This window comes from Marmota marmota, unplaced genomic scaffold (assembly GCF_001458135.2).
Source record: "Marmota marmota marmota unplaced genomic scaffold, marMar, whole genome shotgun sequence".
NCBI lineage: Eukaryota > Metazoa > Chordata > Mammalia > Rodentia > Sciuridae > Marmota > Marmota marmota.
This window is the reverse complement of record NW_025999842.1, coordinates 26,971,438-26,988,512: the sequence shown is the minus strand read 5'-3', so window position 1 is coordinate 26,988,512 and position 17,075 is coordinate 26,971,438. Positions and strand designations below refer to the sequence as shown.

The 17,075-nt window shown below is 38.9% G+C and overlaps 1 protein-coding gene across 4 annotated transcripts in view; it reads right to left on the bottom strand.

Moving 5' to 3' along the window:
* Positions 1-17,075, bottom strand: part of LOC107154244 (sine oculis binding protein homolog) — a 157,595-nt gene that overhangs the window by 105,432 nt on the left and 35,088 nt on the right. For all 4 annotated transcript variants that reach the window (XM_015499861.2, XM_048784037.1, XM_048783988.1 and 1 more), the window contains exon 4: positions 11,505-11,656. In XM_015499861.2, the coding sequence (XP_015355347.1) occupies positions 11,505-11,656 (152 nt within the window). The remainder of the gene's footprint in view (positions 1-11,504; positions 11,657-17,075) is intronic.

Here is a 17,075-nt window from a genome sequence, read left to right as displayed (position 1 = left end):
GGTCTTTAACATGTCTTCCGAGTTTCCTGAGACAGATTTTTCACTTTTCTAAAGAAGGCCTTTTTAGCACTAATAAAACTTTCATACTTGTCTGCTTAATCACGCCAGCTTTACTAGAGGTATATGAACCATCTGTGCCTCTAAAACAGTTTGCTTAAATAGCCTCCAGGCAGATTTTATGGTTTTTAAGTTTTTTACTTTAACCTTCAGCCTGCTGTTAGCCATTTTCATCACAGTTTTAAAATCAGCCTCTTTTGGAAACGACTATCACTATTTGTGGGTTTTCAGGAGCTACTGGAACTGGAAAGGGGGATGCCAACTCAAATGAACCAGAGGTCTCTGGTCCACAGTCACCTGAGGCGGATGCAGGTGTGGTTAACCTTGACATGGGCCAGCACCTCCACTCAGCACTCAGAAGAGCAATGCAGACACCTCTCCTTTAGAATACCCATGTCCACATCACCCAGGTCGGACCCAGGAGGATAAAAATCTGAATTGCTTACCTGCCTATTTATTTGTCACTACATTTCTACAGTTTTCATCATGATCCTAGGCACTAAAGCCAGATCCCAGGCCGAAACAAAGAACACAAACAAAGGGAGGAGAATCCATTCCCTCCCACCATGCCATGTGCCACCAGAGTTGCCCTCTGTCATCGTGCCAATGGATAGACTGTGCTATTTCCATTTGATCACAGTTGTCTGGTCTGGGGACCTGAGTGTCAAAAAGTTTTTCTCTGTCATGGAATTCATCATTGCTAAACTTCTTATTGCATTAATGGTAACACAGCTACATAGTTAACATAGCTCTATAGTTCTCTCTATACAACAAAACTGCATCTCTGCTCCACACCCAGGGCTGGGGGCAGCTGAGCATGTGCCCCTTCTCTGGCTCTTTCCATCAAAAAGTGGTTTATCCCATTTATTTTTAGCCACATTCATCAGAAAGTAATTACTGTTCACTATTCTCCTCTTTCAAAACAGTACATTTTCACCCAATCTTTTCTCCATTGTTATCATTGCTTTTCTGACACATTTGATAATTAAACTACATAAGCTCTTATAGTCATTTTTATTTTTGCACTTCTACTTTCAAGACCTATAAGCTGCCTATACTCTGAAGTGAATTCATATGATGGACAAACACCTTAGCCCAGGAAGCTGAATGAAAGGTCAGGGAGGCAGAGGCCAGTAGGCAAGTAAGGAGTCCCCAAGGGTTGGCAGAAAGAATGAATACACAAACAAATAGATAATGGGGTTATGGTTTGGGGGAACATTTTTCTTGTTTGCAGGCAATGCTCCATTGCCCCACAAAGAACTTGAAATCAACAAGGAAGCTCAACACCTCTTCAACTTCAGACTTCAGTTCTAGCTCCACTTCCTTAGGGAAACTTCCAGATCTCCTGATTAGTCAAATCCCCCGTTAGAGGCTCTCATGGCACTGGGCCCATGTCATCATAGAACCTGACACAATGTCCACTTCACATTTGGGTTATTTTAGTAAATGTCTGTCTCCCAGTAAGCTTCATGAGGGCAGGGACCAGGATTTTGTTGGCCACTGTAACTCCAATGCCTTCTACCATGGCTGCTCAACAGATATTTGTTGAATAAATAATTAAGACTGTGGAAGTTGCAACTTTCAAGACCTCTTACTCTTTTGGGGGACTCTTTTGACCACCTGAACTTGATGCATTCAGCTTCAGAGTAAATCACAATTCCCCTGTCCCTTCTGTTTAGCAGACCCAATTTTCAGCTACAGAGAAAGTAGCATTCTGTATGTGAGTAGGTGTGCTCTTGATGAGTAACAGTAGCCTCATTCCATAAGACATCTCACGCAAAGCATCTTCCTCCCCAGGTCCAATGTGGTCGTTGGCCAACATCTTCCAGGCCATCTACACTAATGAACTTCCTATGTACTAGGCTATCTGTTCTAACTGTAGTATGTTCCTCTTCATAAATGGGGATCTCTAACAGCTAACCATGATCCCTTTGTTTCAGTTCTGTAAATTTCATGTTCTAGAGTCCACAGAGTAGTAAGAGTCAGCTATTTGGCCCTGACATTAGAGCCACTATTCTAAAAATTGGTTTTTTCAAAATAAGTGGTACTGCATAGAAGAGGCTATTCATCTAAGCCCCTTATGATAAATATTAACCACATTTTAAATCTTTCAATCCACAATTATATTCCAGATTACTTCTTCTACATGACAAGGATAGACGTGACACATTCATTTGTAAAGAATTTAACCTTGTGAAATAACCTCATGGACCACCTCTAGTGGTCCTCTCTAGTGGACATTTGCTAGCATACACAATTGATTATTACTCCAATCCTCTCTCTCTTTTTAACAGTTCCCAGATTTTTATTCTGGGAGCTACACTTCCCCATGCAGCCCATGAAGTTAGAAGAAATTGTGCTCAACTTCAACAGCAGAGGGAAGACTGATTGGCTCAAGCTAATAAAAACATTCTATTGCTCTGATCATAGTCCCTCATTTGGACATAAGTCTGTTATGTAAACACAGGCAATGAGGGTGAATTTTGAGAATTTTTTTTCACACTCTTTAGAAGCATTCATTCTTTTGGATGTGAGCAAGGGAGCATGTAGTCTGTCTGCTGCTCGCAGCCATCCCATGACCTCTGGGGAGCTTGCTTTGGAACATGGGCACACCCACACAGAAAAGTACAGAGTTAGAAAGAAATGAGACCATGACAAGACCACTNAAAAAAAAAAAAAAAAAAAATACAGATCATATCAACACCCGTACAATAGCTGCCATCACACTCAGAATGAAATCCGAATGATTATTTCTCCAGCCTTAGTGATTGGGGGTCCCCCATCATCCTGATCATTCACCTTCAGACACTCTGCCCTTCTTGATGCTGTTCAAAACTGCGAAGCCCATTTCTGCCTTACCAGTTCTACTTCCCCTCCTCATCCTCCTCTGGGACCCTCTGCTACAAGTTCTTCATACAACTAGGTCCATCACTTGCCTCCATCCCTACATCACCTTTTCAATGAGAGTGCCGCAGTCTGGCTGGGCACAAATCACGAGCCACTCAAGCAGGAACAAACTTTATTTCCGAACTCCCCCAAACGCCACCCACGCGGCCTTATCCCGGACACACCACACACCAACCAGAACTCCCTCTCCCCGAACTTCCCCAACCAACTAGAACTCCCCAGGCAATCCTGGGAGAACTCCAAAGTAGTGGGCGCCCAAGGCGGACAGTAAAGGTCTAATATACAATTGAATCAATCCAGCATCATCTTAAAGGCTCGCCTCTCAACCATTACTTCTGGCAAAATGCCAGAGGCCATTCCACTCGGCTGTGGCTCTCAGAATGAGAGAACTTCACTGTAATATATGAAACAGTACCCCACCACTATCCATCCCCATCCCCATCCCCACACACTGCTTTTTTATATATCATTTATCACTATCTGAAATTATATCACTCATATATTTTTTACATTTGTATATCCTTTATCTCCCCCACTAGAATTAAGTCCCTTTAAGGCAGGGACCTTTTCTCTTGTTCCATAGTATATCTATCAAAACTAAAATATGCCTAGCACATTACCTTTGATCAGGCTAACTGTCCCCCTCGCCCTTGATGACAACAATGTAAACTTAAGAAACACAGCCCTATAGATGATCACAGAAACTATCAGGACTGTCAAAGATTCTTCTTATAACAAAAAGTTGCATGTGCTCACCATATTTTAAATAATGTAAATCATCTATCAAGACAGATTACAAGATGACACATCATTTATTGGATCCTTATAGAAATCATCCCTTTAACAAGGAGGTTTTGGCAAAAGGCCTGTGAAGAAAATGAAGAGTCATAATACCTCAAAATTCCTGTTACTCAGGAATTTTGAACCCTCAAAATACATGTAGCTTTTAATGCTAATTAGTTAGTCAAAATTAAATATTAAGAAATTTTAAGTTTGTGTGGATGCAAACAAAATCTTTGACTTCTGTCATGAATCCTATTTCTGTGGGAAAAAAAAAACGATCTTACAAAGTAAAAACAGTTGTTTTTCCACAATCAAAAGTGGTCAAGTACATTTAAATATATTACAACATATTTGTGAAGGAATTCTCCTGCATGTCTCCAAAGCTTTCTCACAAATCAGTATAATGCTTCCAAAGCACATTTGGAAGTAAAAAAAAAAAATCATATCTACTAACTATATTTTCTCTAGTCGAAGATGAATTAAGCAGAAAATACATTAATATCTGAATTTATAATAGAGTGGGTAACCCTTAACCAGAGCAAACTAATGAGGAATATTTCACCATGGAAGGATTAATCAGGGCTCGCCAATGCTGTGCAATTTGACATTTTAAGGACTTAATCATGAATGAATTTTATTCTCCTATTTACTTTTCATCATGGGGATGACTTACAAAGACATTACACGTTAGAATAAATGTAATTCTTGAGTTTAATCTTGTCACTTTTAAGTAATGTTAGTTTAAATAATATTCCATAGCTTAGAAACAGTCCTCATAGGGCAACACTATGCCTTCTCTGGGCCAAATTCAGTCCTCAAATGTGGAGCCAGTATTAACATGGACCCAGTGAGCCTCAGAGCCTAATTTGACTCTCTGTTAACACTGAGACAACAGGAATCCTGGGAGGTTGTGATTGCTGGACATTGACTTCTATCCCCAGCCATTGATTATCTCTCTCTTTGTTAAAGACTACAGGAGTTTCATTTAACTAGAGTGCTCAGTAAATTGCAGCAGAGTCCAAGCATCTTTTATGGATTCATTAAACCATTGATCTGCCTTCCCGGGCTTGTAGTAGTGCCCAACTCTGGCCCACAGCCTATGTTTACAGAAAATGCAATAGACTGATGTGTGTAACCTCCAAGAGTAGATTCCATCCAACTGTGTGCACAGTCACCCAAAGGATATTGGAAACCCAGGGGGTCTCTACTCTCAATCTGAATTGCTGGGGTAGAAATTAAGCGGCTCTCTGCGGCAAGATTTTCTTTTTTCCATCCCAATCTGTGATAATATGAACACAGAGCAAAGAGCGCAAAGAACAGAGAATTACACATGGCTTGCACAGTTCACACTTTTATTGATGTGTACAAAAGCTATTCAGAGGTACTGAAATGAAGGAAACTAAAAATAACCACAGGCATGCCTATCATTTGGATTTGCTGTATGTAGCCTTCTTGGGTATACTAGGTTTGGTGACCAGACATTGCAAACATTTATGAGAGAAATTCTGGACTCAATCTACTACTTAAAATATCTCAAGGCAAACCACCTGCCCTTTTATGCAGGCACTTATTTAGATATGTAACATTTTTAACAAAAGCATTTGAATTAACAGAGCATAACTTCAATCCCAGGAAAATGCATAATCATTTTTGCTTGGTTTATCTGGACAGCTCACTCAGTTCTCTTAGAAGCTTCTCCCCTCCTCTGGTCTTTATTAATAAGGTCGCGTGACCCTGTCCTTTTTAAGTCAGGCACAAAGAGTACCTCTGTGCTGAATGCAGCTTATGATGAGGGAAGCACATCAAAACAAACCATTAGATATTCTTTAAATGTTCATTCTTCAGATAAACCTGAACACCATTAGTGGCAAGGGTGAGAAACGTGGCAATGCAAGTGACTGGATCAATAAGGAGAATGTACGTCCCAAATAAATAGTTCCCTTCCTGATCATTTGTTTACTGAACTACCTACTGCCCAAACAGACAGTTGGACTATGAACTCCAAATGCACACATTCATCACTCTGCAGCAGCAGTCACCAGAGCACAATGTGGCTGATTCAATCTGACACTGTGGTTAATGTTAAAAGGGAGCATGCCTCTTAGATGGATTGGATAATTACCGGCAGTTCAGATGAGAAAAACTTGATTTAAGTGAAAAGCGCTAGCTATCACCAGAAGGATGGCCAGAGATTTGCTGTGTCTGAAAATTAACATTCCGGCATAGATGTCAATAGCCCTGTGTATTGATCCCCAGGTGACCGGATTTGGGTCTATGAAAAATTCCCTCTCTTCCTTCCGCTCATTGAAAAGAAATGTTGGACACCAGCTGAAGCTATTTAGAGCTTTGATCATCTCCTCACATTTAACCTAAAATATCTAATATTATTCAGAAAATGACATCTATTCTGAGTAACAGAATTAGTTCTCCGGTTTTCCCCACCATCTTACAAAATGTAGCCCATTAAGAATCAGAAGTGGTTGCTTATCCTTTCTTTCAGTACAAACCCATTTGCCCCATTCTGTTTGTGTTCCAGGTTTCCCTTAAACTACTGTTTCTCAAGTGGTTCTCAAGTGTTTGGGGAAACAGGAAGATCACATGCCTATTTCCCCATGCTCCTGATGGCTGGCTGCCTAGGGCACTGTGCCCTACTGGCCTGCAGAACCTCAGCCCTGGAACCCTGCTGGCTTTCCTCAGGAGACTGTGCTTACACTTTAAGTTGACCTACACTTTACTTTCCCTTCCAGAACTTTCCTGTTCTAACCCCCTCCCCAAAATGTATTTCCAAAGGCAAATGTTTCCCTCTCCTCTGCCATTGCTTTTCCCAGAAGCCCACCAATATTCCATTTCATATTTTCAAACAGGACAGATCAAGAAAACTGTTGGGTTTGTTGTTGTTCTCCCAAGAGCTTCTTAAGGACTCCCCTATTTACTTGCCTGAAAGGGAACTCAGCCACTGACCTGCAGAAAAATGCTCAGGAGGAAGAGGCCACTCTACACACAAGACTGTGGGCAGACCTACAGCACAATTTCAAAGGAAACTGCAAAACCAAGGCCTTGTCCTGAAGTCCAAGGTATAGAAAGACAGACCCAATAGTTCTCTGGTGCCTGATACAAACAAGGTGAATCCACTCCAAGAACCCTGGGGCGCCCTGGGTTCACTTACTTTTGGACCAAAGATATTCACAAACAACTGGCAAAAGCAAGTCTGCAGCCTGAGCTTCAGGCGGTCAGGGGACATTAATTGCAAGTAATTTCTTAATGTCCTTCTCCAAACCTTCATGAATGATAGCCATTTTGTAAATTAAATCTTGCAGGTGTTTAAAGGAAAAAAGTAGACAGGTTAATCACTAGATTAACAGGGCAATTGTTACACATTTCTTCTGCACTACTAGGTTCTATAATTAAGTGTGAAACCAAGAAGTCTTTCTCAGGATATGTTGGAGTTTAATAAAAAGACAAATAGCCTATGATTAAATAAAGTATAACTCCAAATAATATGATGATACATGCTAATTAGTGATGGCTTCCTCCAAAAGAGATCTCTTTAAATAAGAGATTACTTTGTATCCAGGAATATAGTTTGAAAGTAAAATCAATGTTTATTATTCAATATTCTCCTCATTAAGAATTTGTTATTATTGTAGTGATTGTTAGAAAAATCTTAATGGCACCATCATTTACAAATGTTATTTCTGTTTATATAATTTTTGTTTTTAATGCACCCGTGTCCTCATCTCTATATATATTCATGGAAGGCTCTTCCACTATGGTCTATTGGGAATAGCAGCATTGTGATATTGAAGAAATATTTCTAACTATTCCTGTTTAAAATCACAAGAAAACCAGAGTTAAACAAAACTTTGATGCTCTCAGGAATTTGTTTATTACTAAATTATCAATGTTATTCATCTCTAGAGAACACTATAAACTTGAGATTTGGACATGGAAAGCTGATGATCATCCTTTACTTTGCCTGCTTTGGCCATTTTTCTTGCACTTTGACTTCCAGTTTGATTTCTGGATATTAGTTTAGACAACAGAATATTTCCCATGCAAAAGGAGAAAGATCAAACATAGGCTCTGTGGAAGTGGCTACTATTTGTGGTCTTGTTTGTTACTCTCCTTTTTTAGAGAGAGATAGTTACAAAGAATATTTTTAAGCATCTGCTGTGCAAAGTAAAACTGGTATTTCAAAGTTGAACTAAATGCTTCTGCATCTCTTGCAAACCTTTTAAGAAAACTTGCAACTTTCCAACTCCTAGATGAATCACTAGGCTAAAAATGTTCTCAAGTTCTGCTCTTCTGTGGCCTCAAAAAGGGCTAGTCCCCTGAAAAGTCTTTAGTGCCTTAAATATTGAGATGGGCATCCCATTGTTCACCCAATGCTGGAAGACTACAGGAGTTTTTGTTTTTGTTTTTGTTTAACCCACTGGTTCAAAACTTTTCAGCTAGCAATTTAACCTTTTGGAAAGAATTATTCTACAAAATATATTATGCATTAACAATATACACTTCTAAGAGTCAACATCCTGAAATGTGTAAACTTGTAGTTAGATTCCTTGGGCAAATACAGCTATGATTCACAGGCTTCTCCCAGCAGAAGTTCAGCAGAAGCAGTTTGAAAAAAGTCTACATACTTGTGACAATCCAAACACCTCTTCAAATCAATTTTAAATTCTGTTGAAAAATATAACCTACATGCCATAAAGGGTTAACTTGGCTTCCATCTATTCCACCTTACTTCATCATGCTACGGTTTATGAGAGATGGATGTGACATTTTTTTCAACCTACTCCATTCACCATGTACAGAGCCCCAAAGAAAAGGGAAGGTTTGAGAAGCAAATGAAATTTAAAGAGCCCATTTTCAGTGGGCCTTCATTTTGAGAGTTGGGCTATTTTTGTCCTTATTTTTAGCAGCAAAGCAATGCCTGCTTCTATAGCTGAGCACTTGTGAGGAAGAGAGCGCAGGACCACAGGCACAGCTGTCCCATTTGTATTCACAAATGCAGGTGTTGCTCAGACACAAAACAGAGGTCAGCTGAACACTGCTCCTAATTAGCTACCTTTTCTACCAGGATTTTTCTTTGTAAAGTTATGCACGCAATTTGGGTTCAACTTAGAGACCATTTTTAGATCCCAGCATGCTATCCAGCATGAAATGGGCTGTCATTATAAAGCATAATTTACAGCATAGTTAATTTTACATTTTTTTATATCAACACTATACCTAAGACAAAATTCTATTCTGCACACACTCTGTTTTCCATCTACCTCTCAATACACAAAAGAATAGAATTTAGATAGGAAAAAAAAAACTGTAATATAGGAGTGGGAAGAATTTTTCCCTTTTTCTAAGTCCACAATTTTAATAAGGAGGACTAAGGACTTCGTTAAATGATACAAGAGACATAGCTATTTGCTATTGTCTTCAGGAGGGAACACTCTGGGGCTTATTATAGCAGTTCTTAGAAATGGCAGGATGGAGACTGGTATCTAATACAATCCATTATGAAACCAAAGCCCTAAATGAAATGACCACAAAATCCTATCAGTTAACAGAAATGCAGCAGCTGTACATGTTTCTTGTAATACAATATAATATTGTAGCAGAGATAACACTTTTAAAATTATAAAACAAAAAATAAAAGAAGCCAGCAGGTGATATGACAAGTTTATTTCTCTATTTGAAAAAAACTAAAAATGCATAGCATGGCAGAGCTTTGAAATACATAATAAATAAGAGTGAAAATTGCAGAGAAGTGTCATATTATATGTACACTAATGGGCTACTAGGATCAGCCAGCCAAGTCGCTGTTTAAATATCGAACCAATGCAACTCCCAGACCTTACAAGAGGTCCTAAGACCTACCCCAGTAACTCCTGGTGGGAAGTGCAATGTCAAGCTCCTCCTCCCACTGTCGATTTTACCTACTGTAAGTACTCTAAATACTCATTCTTATCTTGGCTCCAAATTATCTATTTTTCAAAAATGTATGTTATGGAAGTTTGAATTCAGTTTGACCTTAAGCATCATAATGATTAAAAAAAAAAAAAAAAAGCCTATACATTATATAGTATTCTGGACTGCTTTTCCAAGTGGTATCAGGTGCCTTTCTTCAAAGGCTTACTATAAAGTAAATCACTTTGCAAAGTGTCATATGTGTCATCAGGGTTGTGACAAATACATCTTGCTTGATTTCATTCACTACAAGCAGCTCATCAAGATTCAGAACCTTAACCCTTCAGAATTATAGAAGACAAAAAGCCCTGTTCTATAGCCATCTTCTGGGATGGAATGCAAAGTATTTTGTTGTGGTAAGTAGGGCTTTGAAGAAGAAAGCTCTGGGCCCACTCCTGGGATTGTTACTCCATCGCTCAGCATTCAAAATGGGAGCCCCAGGGTCTTGGAGATCATTTTAATCCTCCTATATTAAAACAAAACGTGTCTCCCAGGCATGTTCTTCTCACCCTCCTCCCCAGATTCACTGGCCCCTCCCAAGGGAAAGTGAACTCCACTGTTGACCATCCCCAAAGAATTCCAGACAATTTCCTTACTTGACTCCATGTTCCAGTGAAGATTATGAGCCTAATTCTTAAAGACCGCTACTAAAATTCCACCCCACTGAATTCTGCAGCCTAATTCTTTAGGCATTATGTTTTTGGCAGAATGAATGTGACCCAAATTTGCAGCAGATAATTTGCTGCAACAGTGCTTCTTGCAATGCAGTAAGCCCATGCTTAGCATTTCAGAATGGCAAACATTAGACTTTTTAAAAATAATAATTGTTTGCTTCAAGAAAGAACTGATTTTGATTTTGTATTATGGAAAGGAAAATGCTTAGCAAAATGTAGACTGTTTTATAAAGAAAGCTTTACAGATCAACGAAAAATAATCAAGGACTAGCATTTAACATCAGTACTTGGTGGCAAAATGTTATAGCATTTTTTTAAAGATTAAAAAATTGTTGAGAAAGAGAGAGTGTGTGTGTGTGAGAGAGAAAGAGAAAGTGTGTGTGTGTGTGTGTGTGTGTGTGTGTGTGTGTGTGTGTGAAAAACATCATGCATCCCATTTCCCATTGATGGTGGCTAATAATATTGGAAAAGGACATCTTCAGACCTAGGATGTCTTTTAAAACAAAATAAAAACTATAACTATGGCTGTCCCTGTGTTACCCACCATGCTTCTCACAAATACTTGGTTGTGTAAGCAATGATGGTTTATGTACTCATGATTTCCCCTTTTGTCAAGATAAATCAACTTTAACATAGAGTGTCAAGGAGACGTGACGTTTTTCCTGACTAGAATTTGTGGGTCAAGTTTGGAAAGAGCAACAGCAGTATTCCCATTGAGAGTAAGAATTAAACTGGGTGGACTAAAGCTTTCTGGCCATGCTTCTGTGGCTAGTTTCTCAGCTCTAGGAAGACGTTGCTACCACTTAATCTTTCATGGGCTCTAGACTGCCCTCTGCTACTGAAAAGACTGCCAATGAGGATACCAGCTGTGATCAGGGTGTCCCCATCAGATTCATTCACCCTCTCAGAATTCAAACACCAAGCCAAGAGAAACTGAAGAACAAGGTTACACGTTAGAAGGGATTCCTTATTCCAAAAAGTTGAGCATGACAGAGGAAGAAAACGGACAAAACAAGGAATAAAAGTACAAAAGGGAAAGGGGGCGCGGCTTGGACTGAGTCTACGAGGCGCATGCGCACATGGTGGGAGGCCGCGGGGCGCCCCTCTAAGGCGGCTTACCTTGTTTCTCTTGAAGTAGGCTCGCCGGCAGGCTGCAAAGCACTTCTCGCTGCAGAAGCTTTTCACCTCGCTTCCCATACTCAGGGAATAGCGCTTGATTCCCACTTTCTGGCACCAGGCACACATTATTTGTACATTTGACACATCATCTTCTATAATAAAAGTATAAGAAAAATGTTCATATCAGAAGCAAACATCCCTTCAAACTTAGACGCACCCTGAACCTGACAGCTCCTGAGGTCTGATCTCAATTTGCAGACCCTACCATTTTCTGAGTAGGATGGCCAGCTCTGGGGGTGGGGGTGGGAGAGGGGGTGCTCAGTGCTAGCTCTTGCTCTCGCCCTCTCCACTGCACCCTTCCCTAAGTTTCCAAAAAGCATTTACTTAAAAACCGGAGCATGACTGCAGAGCCACAAGAGTTCCTCGGACTTCTCAGCCTAGTTTCAATCTGCCTAACCGGCACCAGGAATGAAGTAATAAAGCTTGTAAAATAAATGACCCATTTCTTCGAAGGTCCTGCTTCAAGTCTACAAGACCTGCATTGGGTAAGATAATTTGTAGAGTACTAACCTACAAATGCAATGCCCTCCCATGAACCTTGACAATCAGGGGCCAGGCTCCACCGGGGCATGTTCCCCATTACTGTTAAATGACATGAGCTGTTGTTTACTCTTGAAATATAATGATTTCCAAACCTTGTGTTTAGTTAAAAAAATTAAAAAAAAAAAAAGGAAGATGTAAGTGGCCAGATTCTGGCAATGGGAAGGGAGAAGCCTGGCTGGCTGAGCAGTTTCCTACAATGCAGTCTTCTGGTGCTGATGTCCTCAGGGAGATGCAGGACTGATTTAAATTCTCCTCCATGTGATATGGCTCCTAGTCCCTGGATGGAGGGATGGTAATAGGGATGTCAAATCTTTCTCATCCAGACTGGTGGTCCTCCTGGCTCGTGGAGGACCAGTCAGTCATGTCAAAAGGTAGCTCAGAGTGACTTCAGGTGGTAACAAATATTTCTAATATTTAAAATGCTGCCTTTCTTTTCCTTTGCATGAGAAGAAACAAATATAACTGGCACAATGAGACTATGATATCACAACCATTACTGCTTAAAATAAACATAGGCTTTTAAAAAGAGTTGGTTAATAAAATATTGAGTAAATCATAGTGCGGGTGATAAGTTATGAAAAGTTGAGATGGTGATACTCAAAGGAGAGACACTGGCCTCTTTTAGGGGGAATGAAAGGAGGCTTTAGAAGCCTAAGAAATATTTCCTTGCTGCTTCCTAGGAGCTTTTGCTGTATCTTGAGCATTCTCTATACTGCCAACTGAATGTGTATGTGCGTGTGTCTATGTGTGTATATGTGTCTGGTTGGCACTATTAGCCACAGCTCTTCTTCCTTCATGGAATTTTTTTTTGTTTTTGAACTAACCCAGACTCATGCTCCAGATATGAATGGTAATCACAAAATCCCCAACAAGCTCTGGTATAGTGTTGTCTGATCTCTGAATAAAATCCCCCAAAGACTAATTGCTAAGCAAGGCCTGGTCCATGAGTTGTTGACATATTCATGGTTCATAGAGTCTGTCATGCAATCATTCCATTTCCAGGGAAAAGATTTGGTTTGAGGCAGTGTGGTCATCAGCCTGCAAAATTAGAAGCAAACTAATTTGTAATGCAGTGATATGGTTTTTTCCTCTGAATATCATCACTCAGAACCACATGCAGCATTTTATTTACCTTAATGGAATAAATATTGTCATTTTAATGATCTTTTCTAGTTCACAAATTACAGATTGTGATCTACTGTCAATTATCCAATGAGACAGTCTAAAAAGTGATCTTTGATATTAGTTAAACATATTTTATATCATGACTTCCTTTAAATGAAGTCATAATATGAATTAAAATATAAAACAATTAAATATAAATTCAAATGTAAAACAATTACTGCATTTAATGACTTGTAGTCAAAGGAAACATCTTTTATATGATTTCTAATGTGGCATCAGTCTACATATAGATATTTTATGTTATGAAAAATTAACAAAGCTCTAAAATCTACCTTAGAGTATAGCACAATATTCTTAAATTAGGCTAGAAGTAGTTGTTTTGTTTTTAGTTTGTTCCTTTGAGAATGAGTCTTGGTAAATTGCTGAATTTGAAACTTGAAGCTGAATTTGAAACTGAGACCTTCCTGCCTCAGCCTTCCAAGTAGCTAGGATTACAGGCATGTGCCACTGTACGTGGAATAGAAGTAGCATCTTTTAAAATAATTATCCATCATTACTAAACTAACTAGTATTAACAGTTTCGATTTTCCTAATCAACAGGATGCCTTAAAAATCTTAAATTCCTGAAAAATAAGACAATAACAGCAGAACTCTCACAAATGATCCATTCGAAAAAAGCTTGATTCTGATGAACTCTGTAAGGAAAAAAAAAAATTTAAGGGGGAGAATGATTTGTTCTCACGGTTTAATGAGAAGATCCACTTCCCAGGGAGCCATTTGAAAACATGCATTAGGTTCCCAGCATTTCATCTTCCTTTAAAGGGGTGATTTGGGAAATAAAACATGAAATTCCTTCCTTAAGCGCTGTCTCTTTAATTACAATGGAGTACAACCAAGATGAGAAAGGGCAGAGGACAAAGCTACAAGAAGGCCCTGGGCTGGGACCTGGCCTGGAGGAAAGATGCCGGGGACCAAAAGGCCGCTTCAGGTCCTTCTCACGCTTCCATCATCACCAGACAGATCCACCTGTCACTTTTTAAAGAGAGGAAAAGATACTTTCTTACAATAGACCTAACAAATAAACAACAACAACAAAAGTAGAATGTAAAGCAGATTATTTTATAAATCATTCTTGCTGCAAAGTAACAATGTGGGAAGATGAGACAAAAGAACTGTGCACTCTTGTTATCTGACAGGTGCAGAACTCTTAGAATGGTGGTTAGCATCTGTCTTGTTAAATAAATCAGTATTTCTCTCCATTTTTAATAAAGTTCTGTTTCATAAAGGCAAACACTTTGGAAAAACTTTCATCAGATTTCTCTTTTTCTATCATGAAACTTATCAATAGCTAATGATAAATGCATTATTATTCCAAAAGTTCAAGAAAACACTTTCAGGTATCTCAGGTATTCCAGTCTTATAAGTCATTTATGTTACTATTAGACTTAAGAAACTAAAAAAGAACTGTTGGTTATCTAAATTCATTTTGTCAAACAAATCGCAGCTCAGATTCTGCCACCAGATATGACATACGGCCCCATCTTGGCATGACAACATCCTTAGAAAATTGAACTTTGCCTAAGTAATCAAAGTCATAGGGATCAGTTCATTTCAACCTCGCTTTTTTTTGCCTTAAATCTGGTAATCACAAGCATACTTTACACTGGCAAAACAGAAGGCCCCAGAAATTTCACTTTTCTAACTTATATAGGTTAAACTTTTTATGTAAAAAAAAAATATTTCTTTAAACTAGAAAAAAACCTGATTTCCAATATAATATTTAGACTAAAAGTCTTGCCATGAGAGATTTGAGATTACCTCAAGGAAGATTCACACTACAGATTTTTATATTGTATATCTTACAGCCATTAGCCTGTGTATTTTTATAATGAACAATGCAAAATGTTTACAGCATTAAATCACAATCCCAGAGTGACTGGTTTATATAAAATGATAAAAATTTCATAAGATGTCATATAAATATGCATCAGCCAAAATATTCATGTTTCAATTAATCATGAAAAGTCTGTACCACCTCTTTAGGATTTAATTAAACAGAATGTTCAGGGCATTTTCTTTCTAATCTAATCTTCAAAGAGCTATAGAACATTTTTCCACTTTACATTCCAGAAGGGAAAGTTCAGATTAATTACTCGAAGATGAAATCAAAATTGTATTTATTTATTATAGTGAAGAGAAGTATGAGATCAAGCATTTCTGGAATGCCTTGCTGAAGTTGTTTCAGAAATTGCCTTATCTGGTGACTTTTAGAAATAAGGATGGCCATTGGCCAGTGAGTTTCTTGGGGCATTTGAATCATGGCTATAAACACATATACTAGCTTACGTGACCAGGGGCCAAAGAAAAACAGGAGGGCTTTAATGAACCCCAAGCAATTAAACTGTAATTTTAATTGTAACTTTCATGGGAGTCCCTTTGCAACTCTCATGAGAGTCCAAGACTGAGGAAAAAATTCTGAAAATATTTGCTGGTGATATCTATTTTCTCCAGTAGTTCCTAGAATGCAGACATTCAGATAATCATTTCAAGAATTGAATTATATTTGAGTTAAGTTACAAAGCAGTCTGAGGAGACTCCTATGTGTTCCCCATGACCTGGGCAGCATTCTGTCAAACTCATTGGAGCAGCTATATTTAAGAAGGAAATAAAGAGGCTGGGACTTAGCTCAGTGGTAGAGTGCTTGCCTAGCATGCATAAGGCCCTAGGTTCAAAACCCAGCATTGAGGGGGTGGGGGAGAAGCAAAATAAAGACATCACCTGGAAGGCAGGCAAGTAACTGGGGTTAAAGTTTGCTTTTTTTTTTTTTTTTTTTGCAATAAAGACAAAAGGAGACCTGGGGTAAAACTTGAATTACTGATCCATAAAATAAAATAAATAAGTAGACAGCCACTATTCAGTATCAGGCACAGTGCACGTCATCATTGGTCAACATCATGTCATCTTAATCACAACCCCCAACCAACAGGCAGGTACTAACACTATCTTCACTATCTTCATTTTGCAGGTGGGAACATGAATTTGGAGGCTAATTGGCTCCAGCTTACACATGAGTACATATCAAAGTCTAGATGAAGACCCAGCCATCTGATTTGACAGGCCTAGCTCTTGACCACTACACCTTGGAGACCAGACCTTTCTAAGCATGTAAGATTACATACCATCCACACAAACTTCCCTCCACAAATAGGACTAGAAACTGTCACAGATTCTGCTACTTACAAAGAACACTGCTCAGTGACACTCCAGTAGACAAAATGGAATCAAAAAGGTCAAAATGTCTTTGAGACAGCTGAAGTGTTAATCAATATTTCCTGATTGATTTTTTTTTTTTAAAGTTAAAGGTCTGCAGTGCAAGCCTTTACTTCTTTATGACTGTGAGACTGGCTCTGCTGCATGTGTTCCATATGAACTTGCACCAGCAAGTGCTACTTCAACACTAACTGATAACACAGAACCAGTAATATGTGGATCTCAGGAAGCTATTCTGTTTGCAGGCTAGCAATGCTCTTGCCAGCTCTCTCTTTTTTAAGGAGCAGGGAATCACAACAGGACATGAATAAGATTGGCTTTCCATGTGGATGAAGTGGGAGAACAACTACATCTATAATTTCAAGGGTGCCAGTAAGACTCGCAGACTTCAAAAAATTACTCCTCCACTGCTCACTGAAATTCAGTTCTACTGTTGGAGCATCATTTCTTTGGCGAATGTGTTTTATATCCCATTAAAATACAAATTCCCTGCAAGCAAGGAAGCTCAATACATATTTATAAATAATGGCTTCTATTCTTTCTTTTTTTTTTTTTTGGGGGGGGGGGACTGGG